Below are 25,819 nucleotides of genomic sequence, written 5' to 3'. Positions count from 1 at the left end.
CCACTGAAAAACTACAGCTATTCTGGATGGATTTATCAAATCCAATTATCTTGACTAAGTCACTAATGTGAATAAATCAATAAAATAACTAAATTTAAAAGTTGTAAAAAATAATAAATGGTCTAATTTTACCCTTTTCGGAATGTAAAATACTTTAGCAGAATGCACAGTTGAGCTTTAGACTACACCATTTTAGGAGTATAACATTTTCCTAAGCCACTGGCCTTCATAAAGGTATTCTGGCCCTGGGGGAGATGGATTAAGATGGTGGAATAGAAGGACTGGAGCTCAACTTCTCTCCTAAAAACAACAAGATTACAACCAAAGGCTGAGCAACACTCAAGTGAATGGACAGGAAATTTTCAAAAAGATATCCTACATCAAAAGACAAAGAGGAGGCCACATCAAGAGGTAGGAGCAGCAATTTCATGACATAAGCAACCCCATACCTCCTGTGTGGGAAGCCCACAGACTGGAAAGGAACTGTATCACAGAGATTCACCTACAGGAGTGAGAGTTCTGAGCCCCACATCAAGGCCCCATACCTAGGGATCTGGCATTGGGAGAAAGAACCCCTGGAGCATCTGGCATTGAAGGCCAGTAGGGCTTGTGTACAGGAGCTCCACTGGACTGGGAGAAATGGAGAACTGATTCTTAAAAGGCGCACACAGACATTCATGTGCACTGGGTCTGAGGGCAAAGCAAAGAACCCATAGGAATCGGGGTCGGACCTGACTGCAGTTCTTGGAGGATCTCTTGGGAAAACAGTGGGTGGATGTGGCTCATTGTGGGGGTCAGGGCACTGGAGACAAAGCTCTCCGGAATATTCACACACTCATCGGCGTGTGTTCTCTGGAGGTGCCCATTTTGGGAAAATCTGGCCCACCCATCAGTGCTGAGATGCCCCAGACCAAAAAACAATCCAGGTGGGATCACAGCCCTACCCATCAGTAAACAGGCTGCCTAGAGACCACCCAGATACACAGCTGCCTCTAACCTCATTCAGAGACAAAGCCCCACCCACCAGAGGGACAGGAATCAGCCCCACCTACCAGTGGGCAGACACCAGTCCCTCCCATCAGGAGCTCTACAGCAAGCCCCCAGACAAGCTTCAGCCACAAGGGGGGCAGACACCAGAAGTGAGAGAGGCTACAACTCTATTGTCTGTAAAAAGGACAGCACACCAAAAACCTATAAAAATGAAAAGACAGAGAACTATAACTCAGATAAGGAGAAAGAAAAAACTCCAGAAAAAGAGCTAAGTTATCAGGAGATTCTCAGCCTCCAGGAAAAAGACTTTAGACTGTTGATGCTGAAGATGATGTAAGACATTGGAAATAGGCTGGAGGCAAAGATGGATAACTTACAGGAAATCCTGATAAAAGAAATACAATATTTAAAACATAAGCAAGCAGAGATGCAAAACACAATAACCGAAATAAAAAATTCAGTAGAAGCAACTAACAGCAGAATACAGGAGAGTCAGAAGAATAAATAAGCGAGGTGGAGGACAGACTAGTGTAAATCACTGATGTGGAACAGTAAAGAGAAAAAAGATTGAAAAGAAATCAAGAGAGTCTCAGAGGACTCTGGGACAATGATAAACGCACCAACATCCATATTACAGGGGTGCCAGAAGTAGAACAGAGAGAGAGAAAGGGACAGAAACAATATTTGACGGGTAATAGATGAAAACTTCCCTAACATGGGAAAGGAACCACTCACTCAAATCCAGGAAGGACAACTGAGCACCATATAAGATAAACCCAAGGAGGAACACCTGGAGACACATAAATATCAAACTGCCCAAAATTAAAGACAAAGAGTAAATACTGAAAGCAACTAGGGAAAAGAAACAAATAACATACAAGGCAACCCCGATAAAGTTATCAGTAGATTTTTCAGCAGAAACTCTACAGGCCAGAAGGGGGCTGCATGATATACTTAATGTGATAAAAGGAAAAAACCTCCAACCAAGATTACTTTATCCAGCAAGACTCTCATTCAGATTTGAAGAAGAAACCAAAATCTTACACATAAGCAAAAGCTAAGAGAATTCAGCAACACTAAACCAGCCTTACAACAAATACTAAAGGAACTTCTCTAGGCAGAAAAGATAGCAACAGGAAACAAAAATACTACAAATGACAAGGCTCACCAGTAAAGGCATATATATAGTAAAGATAGGAAATCATCCATGCACAATTATACTACCAAAATCAGAAACCATGAGAAGAGTAGGGTACAATGCAGGACAACGTAGATGCACTTAAAATTAAGAGACCAACATCTAAAACAATCTCATATAATGTATAGACTCCTATATCAAAACTTCAGGGTACCTCAAACAAGAAATCTACAACTAATACACAAACAAATAAGAAAAATCAAATCAAAGATACCACTAATGATAATCATCAAACCACCAAAGGAGAGAACAAGAGAAGGGAAGAAAAGAGAAACAAAACCAAATCCAAAGCAATTAATAAAATGACAATAAGACTACACATATCAATAATTACCTTGAATGTTAATGGACTAAACGCCCCAATCAAAAGATATAAAGTGGTTGAATGGATACACAAAAAAGACCCATATGTATGCTGTCTTCGAGAGATCCACTTCACTTCTAGGGACACACAGAAATTGAAAGTGAGACAATGGAAGAAAATATTCTATGCAAACAGAAATCAAAAGAAATCTGGAGTAGCAATACTCGTATCAGATAAAATAGACCTTAAAATGAAGAATATTCTAAGAGACAAGGAAGGACACCATATAATGATCAAAGGGTCAATCCAGGAAGAAGACATAATGATTTTAAATATCTATGCACCCAAAATAGGATCGCCACAATACATAAGGCAACTGCTAACAACCTTAAAAGGAGAAATCAACAATACACAATAATAGTGAGGGATATTAACATCCCACTTACAGCAATGGTCAGATCATCCAGACAGAAAATCAGTAATTCAAAATTGATCAAAATCAATTCACAGGCCCTGAATGAAGCATTAGACCACATGGACTTAATACATAATTATAGGATACTCCATTCAAAAGCAATAGAATACACATTCTTCTCAAGTACACATGGAACATTCTCTAAGACTGGTCACATCCTGGGCTACAAATCCAACCTTGGTAACTTTAAGAAAACTGAAATCATATCAAGTATCTTTTCCGACCACAACGCTATATGACTAGAAATCAACCAGAAGAAAAAAAACTGCAAAAAAACACAAACATCTGGACCCTAAACAATATGCTACTAAACAGCCAATGGATTGCTGAAGAAATCAAAGAGGAAATTAAAAAATACCTAGCAGCAAATGACAACAAAGACACAACACTCCAAAACCTATGGGATGCAGCAAAAACTGTTCTAAGAGGAAACTTTATAGCAATACAAGCCCACCTCAGGAAATAAGAAAAAGCTCAAATAAACAACCTAACTTTCCATCTAAAGCAGCTAGAGAGAGAAGAAGACAAGGCCTAAAGTTAGTAGAAGGAAAGAAATCATGAAGATCAGAGCAGAAATCAATGAAATAGAAATGAAGAAAACCATAGAAAAGATCAATGAAATGAAAAGCTGGTTCTTTGAAAAGATTAACAAAATTGATAAACCCTTAGCCACAATTATCAAGAAAAAAAGAGAGAGGACTCAAATCAATAAAATTAGAAATGAAAAAGGAGAAGTAACAACGGACATCACAGAAATACAAAGGATCATAAGAGACTACTATATACAACTATACGCCAATAAAACAGAAAACCTAGAAGAAATGGACAATTCTTAGAAAAGTACAATCTTCCAGAGAGCAAATTTTTGTATTAAACACAAATTTAGGTCTGTTTAATGTTCAAATCAGAACTGCGTTTTGCCAATGTATGGTCACTATACACTGAGTCTGTAACTCTCTTACTCTCTCCATCATCCATTCTTAAATTTGGTCACTAAATCACACATTCATTCCTTCATTCATCTATTTAAGGACCATGTCTGGTTGAGTCTACTGTGGTATGTGGAAGCAATATGAGATTAAACATGAATAGTCTATGCCCTTAAGGAAGTTATAACCTATTGAGAAATGCAGACAGTACATACACAGACAATCACAATATAGTGTGAAAAGCATGACAGGAGCTTGGGCAACATATAGGAGGAGCAAATGGGAGATCACAGAGGATTCCAGGAGGAAAAAACCCAAGCTCAATCAAGCTCAACTGGGCTTCTTTCCTAAATGGATTATCTTAATTTAAAAAGTAGGCTTCCTTTTAAATTTAACTTCATTTAATTTATCTCAGAGGGTAAAAAAGAGTTTAGGGTAATTATCATCTACTACACTGACAAGGAAAGGAGCAACAAGGGCTGGTCTCAAGTAAACTTGCTGCTTAAGAGTCCAATATTATGGAAATTTTCCCAGCTGGGTAGAGGTAATGTAATTCCCATAATCTTTCAAAGAAGAATGTTTTAAAATTTTTAGCTCTCAAAACATCTAGGAAAAAAAAAAAAAAAAAGGTATCTTCCAGCTTTTCTTTTGTTATTTTCCTCCTAATTTAGGCTGAGTCACAGGCAGGTGTTTCTTAGGAAACTCATTAGGAAAGCATATTTATTCAGACATTTGGTTAGCACGCTTCTTTACCTGCCTATTTGTCTTCCCAACCCACAGCCAACAATTTTCCACTAAAAAACCCACAGAGAAATACATATATAGGACTCAACTGTCATTATTTCATGGATGTGTTTCATTTGCAGGATGAAATCTCACTTTCAATCTCCAGGTCTCACTTTTCAGATACCAACATAAACCAAAACCAAAGGAAACAAAAATTCTGTTCCTCCTCCTAATAAAAATTGAGAAAAAATATATGTATAAAAGGCTATGGTGAGATGGGATTAAGATGGCGGAATACAAGGACTGGAGCTCAACTTCTCTCCTAAAAACAACAAAACTCATGACTAAAGGCTGAGCATTCTTCACCCAAATGGACTGCAAACCTTAAAAAAGATACCCTACTCCAGAAGAAAGAGGAGGCCACATCAAGAGGTAGGAGGGGCAATTTCGTGATATAAACAACCCCATACCTCTGGGGTGGGAAGCCCCACAGACTGAAAACTAACTGGTTCACAGAGACTCACCTACAGGAGTAAGAGTTCTGAGCCCCATATCAAACTCTCACATGTGGGGACCTGACACTGGTAGAAAGAGCCCCTGGAGCATCTGGTATTGAAGGCCACTGGGGCTTGTGTGCAGGAGCTCCAAGTGACTGGGGGAAACGGAGACCCCATTCTTAAAAGGCGCACACGGACTCTCACATGCACTGGGTACCAGGGCAGAGTGATGTTTCCATAGGAATCTGGGTCAAACCTGACTGCAGTTCTTGGAGGACATCCTGGGAAAACAGGAGTGAATGTGGCTTGTTGTGAGGGATGGACATTGAAAGCAAAGCTCTCAGGAATATTCAGCAGGTGCCTTTCTCTGGAGGTGGTCACTTTGGGAAAATCTGGCCCCACTCATCAGTCAGCTGCTGAGAAGCCCCAGGGCAAACAACAATCCAGGTGGGATCACAGCCCCACCCCTCAGTAAACAGGCTACCTAAAGACCCCTCAGGCACACAGCTGCCTCTAATCCCATCCAGAGACTAAGCCCCACCCACCAGAGGGATTGGAATCAGCTCCACCTACCAGGGGGCAGGCATCAGCCCCTCCCATCAGGAAGCCTTCAGCAAGCCCCCATACTGACTTCAGCCACAGCGGGCAGACACCACAAGTAAGAGAGGCTACAACTCTATTATCTGTAAAGAGGTCACCACACCAAAAACCTATAATAATGAAAAGACAGACAACTATAACTCAGAGAGGGAGAAAGGGAAACCCCCAGAAAAACAGCTAAGCAATGAGGAGATTCTCAGCATCCAGGAAAAAGCCTTTAGACTGTTGATGCTATAGATGATGCAAGACATTAGAAATAAACTGGAGGCAAAGATGGATAACTTACAGGAAACACTGAGCGAAGAGATACAAGATATAAAACTTAAACAAGAAGAGATGCAAAACACAATAACTGAAATAAAAAATTCCCTAGAAGCAGCTAACAGCAGAATACAGGAGGCAGAAGAACAAATAGGAGAAGTGGCGGACAGACTAGTGGAAATTACGGACGCGGTAAAGAAAAGAGAAAAAAGATTGAAAAGAAATCAAGAGAGTCTCCAAGAACTTTGGGACAACGTTAAATGCACCAATGTTTGTACTATAAGGGTGCCAGAAGGAGAAGAGAGAGAGAAGGGGACAGAAAAAATATTCCATGAGATAATTGCCGAAAACTTCCCTAACATGGAAAAGGAATCACTCACTCAAACCCAGGAAGCACAACGAGTACCATATAATATAAACCCAAGGAGGAACACCCCGAGACACATATTAACCAAATTGACCAAAATTAAAGACAGAGAAAATCTTGAAAGCAGCTAGGGAAAAGAAACAAATAACATACAAGGGAACCTCAATAAGGTTATCAGCAGATTTTTGAGCTGAAACTCTGCAGGCCAGAAGGGAGTGGCATGACATACTTAACGTGATGAAAGGAAAAAACCTCCAACCAAGATTACTCTACCCAGCAAGGCTTTCATTCAGATTTGAAGGAGACATCAAAACCTTCACAGATAATCAAAAGCTGAGAGAATTCAGCAACACTAAATCAGCCTTACAACAAATACTAAAGGAACTTCTCTAGGCAGAAAAGAACAAGAGGAGAAAGAAAGAAAAAAGAGCAACAAAAACAAACCCAAAGCAATTAATAAAATGGCAATGAGAACATACATATCAATAATTTCCTTAGGAGTTCCCGTCATTGCGCGCTGGTTAACGAATCCGACTGGGAGCCATGAGGTTGCAGGTTGGATCCCTGGCCTTGCTCAGTGGGTTAAGGATCTGGCATTGCTGTGAGCTGTGGTGTAGGTCACAGACATGGCTTGGATCCCGCATTGCTGTGTGGCTCTGGCATAGGCTGATGGCTACAATTCCGATTCAACCCCTAGCCTCGGAACCTCCATATGCCATGGGAGTGGCCCAAGAAATGGAAAAAAGACAATAATAATAATAATAATAATAATAATAATTTCCTTAAATGTTAATGGACTAAATGCCCCAACCAAAAGACATAGACTGGCTGAACGGATACAAAAACAAGGCCCATATATATGCTGTCTTCAAGAGACCCACTTCACTTCTAGGGACACAGACAAATTGAAAGTGAGAGGATGGGAGAAAATATGTCATGCAAACGGGGATCAAAAGAAAGCTGGAGTAGTAATACTCATATCAGACAAAATAGACTTTAAAATGAAGACTATTTTAAGGGACAAAGAAGGGCATTACATAATGATCAAAGGATCAATCCAAGAAGAAGATAATAAACAATTTTAAATATCTACGCACCCAACACAGGTTCACCACAATGTATGAGGCAACTGCTAACAACCTTAAAAGGACAAATCGACAATAACACAATCATAGTGGGGGACTTCAACGCCCCACTTACAGAAATGGACAGAACAACCAGACAGAAAATCAATAAGGAAACACAGGTCCTGAATGATGCTTTAAACCAGATGGACTTAATAGATATTTATAGGACATTCCATCCAAAAGCAACAGAATACACATTCTTCTCAAGTGCACATGGAACATTCTCTAAGATTGATCACATCCTGGGCTACAAATCCAACCTTGGTAACTTTAAGAAAATTGAAATCATATCAAGCATCTTTTCCGACTACAACGCTATACAAGTGGAAATCGACAACAAGAAGAAATCCGCAAAAAGCACAAGCACGTGGAGACTAAACAACATGCTACGAAACAACCAATGGATCACTGAAGAAATCAAAGAGGAAATTAAGGATTGGCAGTTATAGGTCAACATATGCACTAGGATTTATATGCCCTAGTGAACAAGACTATCATCCACCCAGAAGCTTTTATTGTATCTTAGATGGAAGGAATTCAAGTGATCCCCCCTCCTGGAACATGGACTCCAGTGCAACAATCCCAGCAGACAATGGCCTCTCCTCTGCTTGAACACTGCCAAGCAATGGACAAATCTCACCTCATCATACAGACATTCCATTGTTGGACAGTCTTGATTATCTGCCTTTCCTATAATGACTCAGAACCTACTTTCCTGAAGATTTTATTTTATTTTATTTATTTTATTTTCACAGTTCAATTAAGAATGGCAAGACATGGAAACAACCTAAATGTCCATTGAGAGATGGGTGGATTACGAATATGTACATATACACAGTGGAAAACTACAGAGCCATAAAAAACAATGAATAATGCCATTTACAGCAACATGGATGCAGCTAGAGATTCTCATACTAAGCAAAGTCAGTCAGAAAGAGAAAGACAAATACCATATGATATTACTTCTATGTTGAATCTAAAATATGTCACAAATGAACCTATCTACAAAACATAGTCACAGACATAGGAACAGACTTGTGGTTACCAAGGGGGATGGGAGAGGGAGTGGAATGAACTAGGAGTTTGGGGTTAGTAGATGTTAACTATTACATTTAGAATGGATAAGCAATGAGGTCCTACTACATACAGCACAGGGAACTATATTCAATCTCTTGGGATAAAACATGATGGAAGATAGTATAAAAAAAGAATGGGTCACTATGATGTAGAACAGAAATTGACACAACTGTGTAAATCAACTATATTCTAATAAAATGTTTTTTAAAAAAGTCTATGGTGAGAGAAAAATGAAATGATCAAAAATCCTATGCCTATAGGCCAGACAAAAAATATTTTCAAACATTGTAATATCACTTCCTAGGTGGCCAGTGATAAGATGTTCATCTTAACATATTTTTAATACAACTAGCAATACAAATTAAAACCATCTAATATATGGCACAAATGAACCTTTCCACAGAAATGAAAATCATGGACTTGGAGAAGAGAATTGTAGTTGTCGAGGGGGAGAGATTGGGATGGACTGGGAGCTTGGGGTTAATGGATGCAGACAGACTATTGCCTTTGGAAGGGATTATCAATGAGATCCTGCTGTGTAGCACTGGGAACTATGTCTAGTCACTTATGATAGAACATGATAATGTGAGAAAAAAGAATGTATACACGTATGTATTAACTGGGTCACCATGCTGTACAGTAGGAAAAAAAATAAAAGGTTAAAAAAAAAAAGTGAAGTCATTGTGCTGAAACTTAGAGTTCTGTATGTCAATATTTAAATAATATTGGAAAAAAATTAAATTAAAAAAATATGACAACAAAACCAAGAAAGCCAAAATTAAGAATGGGATTAGAAAGAGCACAATGTGTCAGGAGGCCCATCACTATGTAGTTTTACAACCTTACGTAAATCACAACTTAGTTGAGCTGTAGTTTTTATATCTCTAAATTGACCTAACCAAAGCAACTGAATATAATTACCATGCAGAAAAGAAAATCTCTAAAATAGTGTGGGCATTAGATCCTAAGATGATGGAAGATGCAGATGGAAACTAGCCAACACCCAGCAAAAAGCAGGTTAGCCAATCATACAACACAAGGATATGAATTCTGCCAATAATCTGAATTAGTCTGAAGCAATTCTTTCCCTGTCACACCTCCAGATTAAAATGCAATCCAGCCAACCCCTAGATTGCAACACTGGGAAACCCTAAGCAGAGGATCCAATTAAACGGAGCCCCAAATCCCGACTCATGGAAATATGTATTGTTTTTAAAAAGTCTATGGTGGAGTTCCCGTCGTGGCACAGTGGTTAACGAATCCGACTAGGAAACATGAGGTTGCGGGTTCGGTCCCTGCCCTTGCTCAGGGGGTTAACGATCCGGCGTTGCCGTGAGCTGTGGTGTAGGTTGCAGACGCGGCTCGGATCCTGCGTTGCTGTGGCTCTGGCGTAGGCCGGTGGCTACAGCTCCGATTCAACCCCTAGCCTGGGAACCTCCATATGCCGCGGGAGCGGCCCAAGAAATAGCAACAACAACAACAAAAAAAACCAAAAGACAAAAAAAAAAAAGACAAAAGACAAAAAAAAAAAAAAAAAAAAGTCTGTGGTAATTTTTTACACAGCAATATAAAACTAATATAAGTAGACAATGCAATCATCCATTTTTTTTCACGCTTACAATCAGTGTCAAATGTATCAATGTGTTCTTCTTTTCTTTTTTTTCAGCTGCACCCACACATATGGAAGTTTCCAAGCCAGGGACTGAATCTGAGCCATAGCTTCAACCTACGCCACAGCTGCGGCAACCCTGGATCCCTAACCCATTGTACCAGGCTGAGGATCAAACCTGCCTCGGATACAATGCCGGATTCTTAACTTGCTGTGTCACAGAGGGTACTGCTCAATGTGTTCTTGATAAATGAAATACAAGGGTAGCGAAATTTTGTTTTAATCACCAGTTTTAACTTCATCTTAGGCCAAACTGGGTTTCTAAAAAGCATAAGATATTCCTGCAGTTTCTATTTATTCTCATAATCAATCAGTCTCTCCCTCTCTCTCTGTTAATTCTTCCTCCTCTCTTTCAATGTTTCCCTCCCTTCCTTCCTTCTACTTTTTTCTTTAACAAAAGCTTCATTTAGAGGATCATATCTTTTTTAAATACTTTCTCAGTGCTCCAATTAAACTTTTATATGCCTCTATAATAATCTTCCTTAGTTAAGATATTATAATGGAATGGTAAATGAGAAAATGTGATTCCTTTTTCCTTTTTACTAATAACAGTAAAGTTTCTCTTTTTATGAAAGAACATATGAAAGAACATGGGGAAGAACATATGAAAGGACATGGAAAAGAACATATGAAAGAACTTATGGAAGAACATGGGAAGGACAGAAATAATTATTCCACCTGCTATCTAGCCAGCTGTAAATTTATAGATTCATCTGAGACATTTCACATTTATAAGTGTGTATAGTATATAAACAGTCAATAATATAAGGAAATAGGGAACAACTACTATCAATTAATTGAATTATGTAGTCCTTTAAAATTACTATAGACATCACTACCAATATCTATCTGAGATAATATGTATACGGAAGCAAAATGATCTATATTAAAGTAATAATAATTCCTAACAATGTAAAACCTCTTCCTTAAATCAACAACTGAGAACCGAACATCTCTTAGTTTTATTACTCTTTTTTCTGGGACTACCTTCTCTCTCGTTTCATTTGTGTATCCCACCATTCTGATCACAGGCATCTGTCCCTTGAGTGGTCAGTCAAGATAGTCTATATTCCTGGCAACAGTAATTGGCTGAGGTTTGGGCACATGACAGATTAACAAAATCAGAAATGTTCCATGGGATTTTACCTTTTAGACCTGGAAGTAAAGAGAGCTAGAAGGAAGAGAATTACAGCAAATTAGCAGCCGTCTTGCCGGTTTTATGGAGAAAGCCTGACTCAGGAGTTAGAATAAAGCCAAGAAAAACCAGAGGAGATGATAACAGAGGATGAGAGAAACAAACCCAGTTGCAAATTCCCTAATTCCATTATTTGAGATTCCCACCCTTAACCCAGTTCTTCAAGCTCTTTCTTGTTCCATGAGAAGTACTCTTTAATTACATATGCCAATCAAACTCAAACGAGCTATACCCTGAAAATGAAAGAATCAACTGAAACAATACATTATTTATTTCATTATAAAATTCTAGGAGTTCCCACTCTGGTGTAGTAGGTTACGAATCTGACTGCAGAATCTGGCTTGAGTTCAATCCCGGCCCCATGCAGTGGGTTAAAGTATCTGGTATTGGGAGTTCCTGTTGTGGTGCATCGGAAACGAATCCAGCTAGGAACCGTGAGGTTAATGGTTCGATCCCTGGCCTCACTCAGAGGGCTAAGGATCCAGCATTGCCCTGAGCTGTTGGTGAGGTCACAGAGGCGGTTCGATCCTTTATTGCTGTAGTGTAGGCAGGCGGTTACAGCTCTGATTCGACCCCTAGCCTGGGAACCTCCATATGCCGTGTGTGCAGCCCTAAAAAAGAAAGAAAAATAAATAAATAAATAAAAATTTAAAAATCTGGCATTGCCACAGCTGTGGCTCAGATTCAGTCCCTGGCCTGGAAACTTCCATATGCTGCAGTGTGGCCATAAAAAAAATTCTAATACTGGATTTATCACCTATATATCTCTGAACTGCAGACAATTCAGATATCCATTTTCAATCATATGTTCCTTGGTTACAATAACAACGTCAATTAAACCTCACTGCTGAAGAGCTTAAGATGAACATCTACTAGTAATTTGATTAAATAAATTCTAAAACAAATGAACCCACAAAAAAAGGGTAACAAAATTCTCGAGAATATATGGAATGATGGAAACGAGGGCAAGTCTAAAAACTAAGTAAAATTAAAAGGATTTGCAGTTTTGACATAGAGTAATGCACCGTAATACCACATCACTAGGCTAGATTAAGCTGTTTTGTTCAAATAAGCATTTTATGGACCAATAAACATATAATCCAAAAAGAACTTGATTCTAGATGAAAAAAACTTACAGAGATATTATTACAAACAAGACAGCTTTGGTATCTGTCTTAGATTTAGCAGAACTATTGGCAGCAGAGCAAAATGAATGATCAATAATGTTTAAAATACTGTCACTGGAAAAATCATTTCCACTTATCTTCTGAGAAACAAGGGCTAACATTATAAAAATTTTTCTATTTTGTTTCATAAATATTAAAAATCTCAAAGATATTCTATAACTGAAATTTAATAAATAGGCCATAAAAAACATTAACTGAAATCATCTACCTGAAAATACAGTATGAGAATTCACAGCTCTATGGAAAATAACCACTTCAAAACCACTGTTTATCCTCTGCTGACTGGCATTTTTAAGAAATTCAATTCACCATAGCAACCTGTCTCAACATCAGCAGATAAGTACAGGCTATATTTAGATATGACTGCTTTCCAGACAGCAATCCTGCCTTTCCTTCATATTTAATGCCATGATCTAAGGGACCAAAATATCATTCAATCAGCTTGTAGTGTGAAGACAAGTATACTCAGGGGGATGAGGCTGTGTTATAGAACCATGAAAAGAAGAGTTTCCACCAAAGGTGATAAGATTTGTAAAGAAGCACATAAAGGTAAATAAAATTTTCATATCAAAGAAATTTACAATGAGATATAACTATTTTGTCCAATTTTATCTTTGCTCTTAAACATGAAATGTTATCAAACACTAATTATAATATCAAAATATATTTCAACTGGTCGGTTTTTGTAATTATTTAATTAGCATGCTGCATTTCCAATCTGGCACCTTCTAACTAAAAAAAGAAAAAAAATTTTTATGCAAAAGAAATCCTTTACAGATCAGGTATAACAAGAGCAGTAGTAATACAAGACAAGTAATAGCATAATGAGGAAGAGTACTGATTAAAATGCTGTTGTTATAAAATTACCATGGATATATTTGTACTTTATTATCTGTGTAATGATAGTGATATTGGAACCCTTGTGCACTGTCAGAGGGAATGTTAACTTAGTGCACTATAGAAATGTGGTATAGAAAACATTATTGCAGTTCTTCAAAAACTTAAAAATAGAATTAACATGTGATACAGCAATTTCCACTACTTGGCATTTATCCAAAAGAACTGAAAGCAAGGTTTCAAGGAGACATTTGCATACCAATGTTCATAACAGCATTATTCACAACATACAAAAGGCAGAAGCAACTCTGTCCATCAATGCATGACTAGGTAAACAAAACGTGCTATCTATATATATAATGGAACATCATTCAGCCTTAAAAAGGAAGGAAACTCTGACACATGCTAGAACACAGAGGAACTCCCTTAAGGCTACTGTGTTAACTGAAACAAGTCGGTAACAAAAAGACAAATATTGTATGATTTCACTTATATGAGATCCCTGTAGTATTCCAAAACTACATAAACAGAAAGATAGCTGCCCAGAGGCTGGAAAAAGGGGAAAATAAGGGGTTAATTTTTTAATGGGTAATGAGTTGCAATTCTGCAAGATGAAAACTCTATGGATAGGTTGCCACAGTGTATATGTATTTAACATTATTGAACTGTACACTTAAAATTGGGTAAGATGGTATAAAATTTATGTTATGCTTATTTTATCACAATTTTTTAAAAAAGAAAACCACCCAGAATACAGACAAGAAGTATTTCCTCATCCATAACACAATTTATGCAGAATTTAGGATTAACACCTATTTTATTGAACCATCCTTTCTTATGAGTCTCAAGAGGTCATAACCTGGTAAAACCTTTTTTAAAATCTTGACATCACTGAAACAACTGAAAATATACTGAGTACCAAAAAGAAAAACAACAAAGACTGACGTGATTGTCATGTTGTGCAAAATTCTCAAAGAATATAAACTTTCTCTATTTGACTCTAAAAAAATTATTAATATCCTGCAGTATGAATAATATTTCTAGCATTCAGAGATAACTAATTCTTCTATGAATTAAACAATTCTTTCTCTAACTTACAAATCACATATCTCTGATGGACCTAAATTTTTAAGAGCTTCTGCAAATTAAACGAGATACATCCATCTATACCCCACCACACACATAAGCATTATAAACAGTTGTTCAATTTCTGTTTGACCTTTTCATTCTTTTTTTTTCTTTTTTTTTTTTGTCTTTTTGCCATTTCTTGGGCCACTCCCACGGCATATGGAGGTTCCCAGACTAGGGGTCGAATCGGAGCTGTAGCCACCGGCCTACACCAGAGCCACAGCAACGTGGGACACAAGCCACGTCTGCAACCTACACCACAGCTCACAGCAATGACAGATCCTTAACCCACTGAGCAAGGCCAGGGATTGAACCCACAACCTCATGGTTCCTAGTCGGATTCGTTAACCACTGCGCCACGACGGGAACTCCCACCTTTTCATTCTTATGTTGATTCTTAAACACCTTTTAATAACTTCAATAAATGAATCTGAGTTCAAATAATCATCTCTGCTAAACAGTTCTTAAATAAGCAATAAGAAATTAAAGATAAATATGATAATGTATTATATTTCCTCTTTAGCACATAATCAATGGAAATTTGAAAGCATTTTTGAGTACTATTACTATAAAGAACTGAACTAATATATAACTTATATGTTATACACAGTATCTGCTTTGCATAAAATAATCATCGCTCCTCCCTGCATAGGTAACAAGAAAAAGCCATTTTATATTTTTTATGATTTAAATAGTATATGTCCTTTCACTTAAAGAGCAAAAATTAATTATATCACACTAAGAATAATATCTTGTATGAAAATTATATATCACATTAGATACATTTCTAATATTGCAATAATGTCAAGTTAAATTTGACAATACTTTTCAATGTGCCATTGAAGACAAGTAAAACAAGAAGTCTTATAATAAAACTCAAATTGACAAATTATACATACAACAGAGGAGATTGTTCTAAAATATTTAGCCATAAATAGAAGTTATTAAAATAGTTACATTGTTTATTTCAAAATTTAACATGTATGCAAATTATTAATTCAAAGAAACTTTTAGGAACACTCAGCAGCAAAAAGTGAATACTGAGTTCCTTTACTTGGTTTTATATGTAACACCTACAGGCTATGACAAACAAATATTCTTAGAGTAACGACCCAAAAAAGAGAGGTTTTCAGGTATCCCTCCCACTACAACTTTGCCACAAGACACATTCTGCTCTCATTATTACAACAGACCAAAAGTTAGTAATGGGACCAGAAAATCTTGCTAAGGGATTCACAACTTTCTTATTTTACCCCCTCCCATGGCATCTCTCCTTCATCATGCTTATACAACATAGCTGACTCAGTTCATTCAAGCCCAATAATTATTCTTACTACAATGATTTCACTAAAAATCTTGGGTGGTGTACTATACACAGTTTAGACAAACTACAGAGGGTCTACTAAATTATCCCATTAGCTTGACAGATATAAGAGTATGAATGGTCCACTTTTGCTTCTGCCCTCCCTTTTGTTCTCCTCTGAGGCAAACTTCATTCATTCATTCATACACACTAACACATGTGTGTTTGAGCAGGTATGGAATATATGTGACCATTCATACACACACACACACACACATTCATACATATACACACTAACATGCACACACACACACACAATTTGATTTTATTTCTGTACCTTGTTCATAGGTATTCTATATTTACTCATTTATCTGACTAAGGCACACTACACACCACTCTGAGTGTCAATACTGACCAGATAAGCCTGGGTTCTGCTCAACCTAATTTTTCCTTTTCTCTGCATTTTGTCTTGCTAACAGCATTAGTGATCAAAGCACAGTACTTAATTTTTCTTCACACATTAATGTCTTTTAGTATCAGTAGCTCAAGCAGTTAAATCATAATATAAATCTGCCAGCCATATTAATACATAAAGCATTCATACAGTAGATATACCTTATTCTAATAATATTTTTATTTGGAATATTAAATTAACATATATATACAATTTTAGTAACCTTTGTATAAGTCAAGAGTATTCATCAAATGACGGATTATTGAAGAGATTATTGCAAAAGAGTTATTTCCAACATATTTTTTACTCAATGTTACAACAATTCAACTCCATATAGAACCATAGAGTAGTGTACATGAATTTTAATAATCAAATAGTAAAGAATTATCCCAAGAGTATGGGGAAGAAAAGAGGTAGCTAGTTTAAAAAAAAAAAAAAATCCTTACCTATGAGGTATGTACTAAGTGAATTCTGTTACAGAATAACTCACAATAAAATATTTTCCATCATAACAGCTGAAAATAATACATTATTTTTTCCACACCATGCATTTCTTTCCCTAAAGAATTTTACCAAGTAAGAAATCTATCTCAAAAAACAAATGAGTCATTAATGGTACATTTTGACAATTCTAATAAGAAAAAGGTCCTTTCCAAATCCAAGCGTCAAGGGCAAAGACAAATTCTTAACTCAATGAATCTTACATTCATGACTAATGCCAAGAGAACGATGCTAAATTAAGATATCTGCCTACTTTAAAAGAGACTCAGAATTATTTTGTCCATCCATTCCAATAGTGATCTGAGATAAATTTCTCTTAGAATACCAAGATTAAATTAATAATTTAGCAACAGGTTACATAATGAATATTATTTTGTATTCCAGGAAGAAGTACCAAATTATCTCAAAACACTAAAACTCATTATTATAATGTTACTCAAGTATAATTCTCCACAATTTTTATACCATTAAAGTTCATAAGCATATCATAAACACATTTTTCCCATAAAGACTTCATTATAAAGATATATAGTCCTATTGTACCAAAAATATACCTTACAAACAATACAAAAGAATAATTTATTTTATTCATTCATATGGGAGAAACTGTTCAAAGATAATATAAAGTTTTTTCCCATATCCTCATGCATGTTATTCAATATTCATTTACTAGGAATATTTATATCCACATAGAATAATTACACTCTTCATAAAATATTCATAGAACCAAAAAGACAACTTGTCAATTTTCAATGCAATAAAAATCATGGAGAAAGAAATTGATAATCCTTTTGAAGGAGGCAAAGAGAGACATTAACAGAAGAAAAAACTTTAGAGAGTTGGGTTTGGAAAGTCATTTCTGAACTCATTACAATAATAAGTTCATTACAATAATAACTTCAATATTCAATCATTTTTACCATTCTATCTTATAACTACATTTTTAAAAAATGACTTGGAAAATCAATGACCTTCAGTTTCAATACATGCTTATGTTTAATTCCTCACAAAATTCTTAATGAATTACCAATAAAACTTGTGTAAGTATGGATTACATGCGAGGTGGAAGACTAATTTTTTGATATAATATACTTTACTGAATGCATTAAACATCATTGAAGAAAGCATCAGCCAACATTCAATTGTCTTTTCTCTGCTGCCCATCGCTTAATATTGATTATTTTTTTAATAAAATGTGATCTTACTAGAAGGATATGTTCTTATCCTTCTAGTAAGGATCATGTTCTTACCATGCATGATTTGCAGTTAACGCAAAACTGCAAAAATTAATTCATTAGACAAAAATAGAAAGTGACATTATATTCTGATGTAAATATGTTCTGATAAAGAATGGAACTGACTCATGAGCAAGAACTAAAAGTTGTAATCTATAAAACTCTTCAAAATTGTGTGCTATATACAGCTTTCTAATGTGAAACATTAGAAATACATTAAATATAGTCAAATATTTTTATTACAAATAATTATTTTACACTTGTAATTATATTTACAAATGATTATAATTATTCAAAAAAGTTTAAAACTGATGTAAACAAATTCAATCTTGACTTCCCAAACAAACCACTAATCATCTTTCCTGCCTCATATCTACTGACCCATTAGTAAGATATCATCAACCATTAGTAGATACTCTTTGAAAGTCAATAATTAATCACATTAGCTCTTCTAAAATATCTTCTATTTCTAAACAAAAACTGTTCCAACACTTCACTTGTTGAAACTATTCAATGTGCTTCACTATGTAACACAAATTTATTAGAAAAAAATAACCATCTTAAATCAGTGGTCAGTTACAACTCTTTAGAAAAAAATCACACCAACTACAAAGTTTTAAATTATACTTAATACTGAAAACCAAATACTCACAAAGAAGGATCTTGTACGAGATCTTTGAGATTTATTCCACTGCGATCTTCTGCAAGATTCCTGAAGCAACTATCACTCACTAAACAGGAAAAGGGGAAAGGAAAATTAATGTTTATTTACATTTCATTTAAATTAGTTACTACTGTCTAAAAGGAATTTTGAAATTAAAATTGATTCTTTGAATAGTTTTTTCCAAATATTAAAAATAACTAATTTAAGTAGAAAATATTGAAATTCAATAACAAGCCAAATAATCTAACCACAAAGACATTATTTAAGTACAATATAAGAGTAAACATGTGGGTCTAATTTTTTTTAATGGCCTCACTCACAGTATATGGAAGTTCCCAGGCTAGGGACTGAATCCAAGCAGTAGTTGCAACCTACTCTGCAGCTGTGGCAATGATGGATCCTTTAAGCCACTTCACCAGGCCGAGGATATAACCTGCATATCCAGAGTGACTGGAGCTGCTGCAGTCGGATTCTTAACCCATCACACCATAGCAGGAAATCCAATTTGGATCTAACTTTTATTCTTAATTTTACAAGACTAATTTACCTGTCTATTGTGGCAAATCACGACTTCCACAACAACCAGGGAAAAAAAAAATAAACTATCTCCCCAAACCACACTTTTAAAGAAAACAGAGTATTAGAAACAAAAAGGATAAACTAGGTGAAAAGTGGTACCTCTTTTTAGGGAAGCTGAGCTTCCTGATTAATTTCATTTTCTGGAGGATTTGCCATTTAGACATAACAATTAGAGAAAAGGATACTACCATGGGAAAGAGAAACCAGCATAGTTCTTGATAGTTCATGGGCTGGCATGACAGATTGGAATCCTATGGAACGCCCCAAAACAGAGTTTTCTTCTGAGAAATTTGCTGAGGGCTAGGACTGCACAAAAAAACTTGGGGGAAGGAGAAGAGAATGGGACACAGAGCAAATTAATGTTTTCTATATAATTGTTGTGATTAGGCATTAAAATCACATTACAGTAGATGAAGCCTACCACTTTCTGTGTAGAATTTCAATAGGTCTCCCCCCAAGATATTTTTCTTCAGTCAAAAGCATCCTATCATCCCTTGAGAGGGAAAATGAGAAAAAGGGGGCAGAAGTCAAATGGTAGAGTAAAACTTCCAAAAAGTTCACAGTATATTAGTACAGAATCACAGCAGAGAAAAATAACTGCAAGACAATAGGTCTGGCTTTTAAGACATTTAACACCAGAGAAAGATTGAGTATATCTAAAGTTGTCACTCAAACCACCCAGCTCAACTTGTAGTTGAGATGATTATTTAGCACTTTATCATTTCTTTCCAATATGATATTGAAAGAAAATAGTATTTACATCCATTTCTATGACCCTATAATAAACAGTATTTGGTATACAATAAAAATTACAAAGTATGGGATAGGGCACAAAATATGACCAACAACCCACTGAAAAAATATTGTATGTGCCAGCCCACAGATTTAGAAGATGAGGGCTTTAAGAAAACTTTTTCAACATAAGTTAAAGAAGATACAGGAAAATGTTCACAACAGATTAAAACAGGAATATTTCAACAGAGAAAATCTATGAAAAATAATCAGTGATGTTGAGCATTGTTTCAAGTGTTTGTTGGCCATCTGTATAACTTCCTTAGAGAGAAATGTCTCTTCAGGTCCTTTGACCATTTTTCAATTGGGTTGTTGGCTTTTTTGCTGTTGAGTTGTATAAGTTGTTTGCATATTTTAGAGATTAAGCCCTTGTCAGTTGCACCATTTGAAACTATTTTCTCCCATTCTGTAAGTTGTCTTTTTGTTTTCTTTTTTATTTCCTTTGCTGTGCAAAAGCTTGTCAGTTTGATTAGGTCCCATTGGTTTATTTTTGCCTTTATTTCTGTTGCTATCACTTATATCTGGAATCTAATACATGGCACAAAGGAAACTTTCCAAAGAAAAGAAAATCATAGACTTGGAGAATAGACTTGTGGTTGCCAAGAGGGAAGGGGAGGGACTGGGAGGAACTGGGAGGTTGGGGTAAATAGATGCAGAATGTAGCCTTTGGGATGGATTAGCAATGGGATCCTGCTGTGTAGCACTGTAAACCCTGTCTAGTCACTTATGATGGAACATTTAATGTGAGAAAAAAGAATGTATACATGTATGTGTAACTGGGTCACCATGCTGTGAAAAATAGTAGGAAAAAATATATATAAATAAATGATAAAAAATGTAAAAAAAAAATCTATGAAAAATAAATAGTATTTTAGAACTGAAAAATACAGTATCTAAAATTAGGAAATCTGTGGGTGAGTTTTTTACCACCTCAACAGAGTGAAACACAGGGTTAGTGTACTTGAAGAGATAAACAGATCCAAACTGAAGAAAGAAAAAAAAAAAAACAAAAACAAAAACAAAGCATAAGAGACGTGGGAATCAAACAACCCAATGTAACTGAAGTTCAGAAAAGGAGAGATTGGGGAAGAAACTTTAAAACAAAATAGCTAAGAATATTCCTAAACTGATACATTATTCACTTACTTAGGGAATATATAAGACAAACTTACACTGAAAAAAAGTGAAAGAAAACATCCAGCCATCAAATTGCTGAGAAAAACAAGAAAAATCTTAAAAACAGCATGAGGAAGAAAAAGGACACATCACTTCAGAGGAAAAACAAAACTTACAGCTGAGTATCCAACATAAACTATGGAATCCAAAAGACAATGGACCAATATGGTTAATATGCTAGGGGGAAACCTAGACTCTAAACCTTGATAAAATATCCACCCCAAAATCAAAGGTGAAATAAAACTTTACTTATATATTTTTATATTTATGAGCATAGAGATTACTTCCTATTCAGTGTAACAGTTTTATTATATATATATCTTAGCTATTTCTAATCTTCATGAAGAACAAGAAGTATATAACACTTGTCTTGTTCCTTTCAAAGATCCATTACTCACCATTTTATCTGGATTTTATATTCCCTTTTCTTGCAGCTCAAAATGACAAGCCCCCAACTCTGAATATACTTTTGATATAAGTGATTAATGCATATAATGACGCACTTAAAATATCTAATGTTGAGAAAGTTTGGATTCTTTTTAGAAACCCCAAAAAGATATCCCTCACTTTTTCTACAATGAGGAGTAATTTTGATTAGACGGACAGATAGATAGAATATATCTATTTATTATATATATATAAATTTTTCTTTCCATATTTAACAGACACTGATTTCAATCTGTTGATATGAGACCAATTTTCTGATTTCATAATTTTACCACAAAGTCCTTTATTACACAATTTCCTAATTAGGGCCAAAAGAAATAATATGTTGGCACACTATGAAAAAGTTAGTTTCCACAAATCTGAGTAGCATCCATGATGACACAGGTTTAATCCCTGGCATTGCTCAGTGGGTTAAGGATCCACAACTGCTGAGTGCTGTGATGTAGGCCGACAGTTACAACTTTGATTTGATTCCTCACTTGGGAACCTCCATATGCCGTGGGTGCAACTCCCCACAACCCCCAAAAAAAACTTGGTTTTCAGCTGAACTGAACTAATATTGAAATTATATCATAAAATCAGTTCTCATAAAGTTTCTTCCCCAATTTGGCAAATATGAGAGCTTAGTTACAAACTTCAAGAGCCTGACAGTTTTTGGAGGCTTAATTAAAGTGGAATAAACCTTTGCTCCTTTAAAGGCTTGCTAGTCAGCTACTGAGAAATGAATTTTGCTAAAGAAGGCACTTTCTAAAGTTCACACCTCACCCAAATTTCAAGTTAAAAACAGAGCAAGAGATCTCAAGAAACAGTTTCTTAAATGTTATGAAACTTTACTTGCCTAATAAAATATATTTATTATTTTAGCTTAAAATATATTTCACTAATGCAACAAATTTTGTTTTTGAATTATAAATAAGAACATACTACACTTTAAGAAGCTAGTGAATATACTTTTCTCATATGTAAATAACACCAAAGTCAACAATCAGTTTGGTCATTGTATTTTTCTGTTGTCTTTTTTCCCCAGTGTATGCCAACTAAAGGGGAACTATTATGCTCTTGATTCCACTGATTAATAAATATCACAAAGTTAAGAACTGCTTCTTGGGAAAGTATACATTCTTCAAAAAAATGTCCCTTTCTGTGATCACATTGTGAAAGTTAAAAGTACAATAAAGGAATAACATAAGCCAAAATCATGCTAATATGCAAATAATGCATATTATATATGCATTTATATGTGATAATAATTTCACAACTACAATGTTTTAATCTGAAATAATTTTAAGTAATTTCAAGCTGTTGTGCACTTTGTTTCCTGTCAAAAGGTAATACATTCCTATTCTGAGAAAAGTTAAAACAAGAAGTACAATCCCCTTTCCAAATAAATTTGCAACAGATATGTTTCCTGAGTCCAAACTACAGTTGCGGCAGCGTTTTTTAATCTGATACAAGTGAAAAGACATTTTTTATATTTCCAAATCCATTTAATAACTGCAACTAAGAAGTTTCCACTTTATCTTAAATCTGATGTGATTATTCTGCAATGTAATTACATGCTAAAAGGCAAGAATCCTAAAATAATTCTAAAAACACATTTCAAATAATTAATGTGCTCAATTAAGACCATATGTTCATGGATGATATCATATGCTCAATATTTGCCAGTAACTATCTGTGCAAAAAGACATTTGCAAAGATAAAATACTCCATACAAATCAGCATTAATAAATGAACATTTGCCATTGATTTTCATAACAGAAAACAGAAACTATAAATTCTAATTATCCCCCACCCAATTCCATTCTTTAAATTTGTAAGACCATATGATAAGTAGTACATTTAATTATTATTATATTTGGATTTTCTAAATTTAAAAAATTGTAGAAAGTTGTTTTCTTTCTTATTATAGTAATACATACATAATATGTTTAAATTTGCCTCTTGGCCCACAAAACCTAAAATGTTTACTATCTGGCTCTTTATGGAAAAAATTTATTGACCCCTTGCTTATAGGAACACAGAAGGATTACCATGCACTATACAGAGCTCAGTAATATAATTCCTGGCAAATGCATTAGCACAGCATATGCCCATGACTATGAAAAGACGTGTTTAACTCACAAAACTGATTTATGCTTTTCTCTACCTTTTTATACCTATGGGTAATGTATAAAATCCATATCAAATCTCAAGTTATTGGAAAAATTTCCAAATATATTCATTAATCCTCATATGGGTTTGCCTACCAATCCTAAACAAGGAGAGATTAGTGAAAACTCAATGGGGAACTAGAACTACTATAACCATACAGCACTGTCGTGGAGAGTCATCTCAAGTATCAAAGGAGGCCAAATGGAGAACTTGACTTCTACTCCAGTCTGGCATAAAGAGAAAGGGTCTATCTCCATTTATCTGTCTAAGCAATGTCTAAATAAGCCAGCAAAAACAGAAGATTTGAATAAGATCCCAGTTCATAGTATAATACTCAAAATACTCAGATTTCAATCAAAAGCTAATTGCCATTAGCTTTACAGTCCAGAAACATCTTTGACAATTGAGGCAAGAACACACAATAGGGAAGACAGTCTCTTCAACAGTGGTGATGGGAAAGCTGGACAGCACATATAAATCAATGAAGTTAAAACACTCCCTCAAACCATACGCCATAAAACTCCCAGTACATAGGCAAAACATTATCTGACATAAATCTTAGCGATGTTTTCTTAGGCCAATCTCCCAAGGCAATAGAAATAAAAGCAAAAACGGAAAAATGGGACCTAATCAAACTTACAAGCTTTTGTATAGCAAAGGAAACCATCAACAAAACAAAACAAAACAAAAAACCCTACAGAATGGGAGAAAATGTTTGCAAACGATGTGACCAATAAGTGTTTCACTTCCAAAATACATAAACAGCTCATACAACTCAATATCAAAAAAACAAACAGCCCAGTCAAAAAAAATGGGCAGAGGACCTCCATAGAAATTTTTCCAAAGAAGACATACAGATGGCTAACAGGCACATAAAAAGATACTCAACATTGCTAATTATTAAAGACATGCAAATGAAAACTACAATGAATCATCTCACACAGGTCAGGCCAACATTGAAAAGTCTACAAACAAAAAATGCTAGATGCTAGAGAGGATATGGAGAAAAAGTACCCTTCCAACACTGTTGGTGGGTATGTAAATTGGTATAGTCACTATGTAAAACAATGTAGAAGTTCCTTAAAAAAACTAAAAATAGAGTTGCCATATGATCCAGCAATCTCACTCCTGGACATGTATCTAGATTAAAACTCTAATACAAAAAATACCTTCACCCTGATGTTCACAGCAGCAATATTTACAATAGCCAAGACATGCCCACTGAAACATGAATGGATAAACAAGATGTGGTACATACACAAAGTGGAATACTACTCAGCCATAAAGAAGACTGGAATAATGGATTTGCAGCAACAGTGGATGGACCTAGAGATTATCATACTAAGTGAAGTAAGCCAGAAAAAAAAGGACAAATATCATATGATATCACTTACATGAGGAGTCCAAAATAAAATACAAATGAACTTACTTAAAAAACAGAAACAGACATAGAAAATAAATTTATGGTTACCAAAGGGGAAAGGGGATGGGGGAGGGATAAATTAATTCTGGATTAGTAGATACAAATTACTATATATAAAATACATTAACAACAAGGCCTTAATATGTATACCACAGAGGACTATATTCAATATCCTATAACAAATCATAATGTAAAAGAATACAAAAAAGAATATATATGCACATTCTTTATATATACATATATATCTGAATCACTTTGCTATACAACAGAAACTAGTATAATGTTGTAAATCAAAATGTATTTCAAATAAAAAATAGAAAAAAATCAACTGTCATAATAAGAACCAGTTAGCACTCAAACAGAATGAAAAAAGACAGCTGGTAAACAACAATACCAAAATGGTAAAGATGTTTAATCAGAAAAAAATATACTGAAAAGAAAAAAGCTTCAAGGACTAGGAGATAATAACAAAAGACCTAACTTTCCCATCATTTGAGTCTTAAAAGAGAGGAGAAAAAAGGCAA

The 25,819-nt window shown here is 35.3% G+C and overlaps 1 protein-coding gene across 44 annotated transcripts in view; it reads right to left on the bottom strand.

Moving 5' to 3' along the window:
* The window catches only part of GPHN (gephyrin), a 567,426-nt gene that overhangs the window by 429,337 nt on the left and 112,270 nt on the right, over nucleotides 1-25,819 (bottom strand). For all 44 annotated transcript variants that reach the window (NM_001243302.1, XM_084966151.1, XM_084966156.1 and 41 more), the window contains 1 exon segment: nucleotides 18,713-18,791. In NM_001243302.1, the coding sequence (NP_001230231.1) occupies nucleotides 18,713-18,791 (79 nt within the window).

Source organism: Sus scrofa, chromosome 7 (assembly GCF_054392235.1).
Source record: "Sus scrofa isolate SSC_HxYL_T2T_F1_AM1 chromosome 7, Sscrofa_HxYL_maternal_Yorkshire_Landrace_v2.0, whole genome shotgun sequence".
NCBI classification, from domain to species: Eukaryota; Metazoa; Chordata; class Mammalia; order Artiodactyla; family Suidae; genus Sus; species Sus scrofa.
The sequence above is the reverse complement of the archived record's forward strand: the minus strand, read 5'-3'. Positions and strand labels throughout refer to the sequence as shown.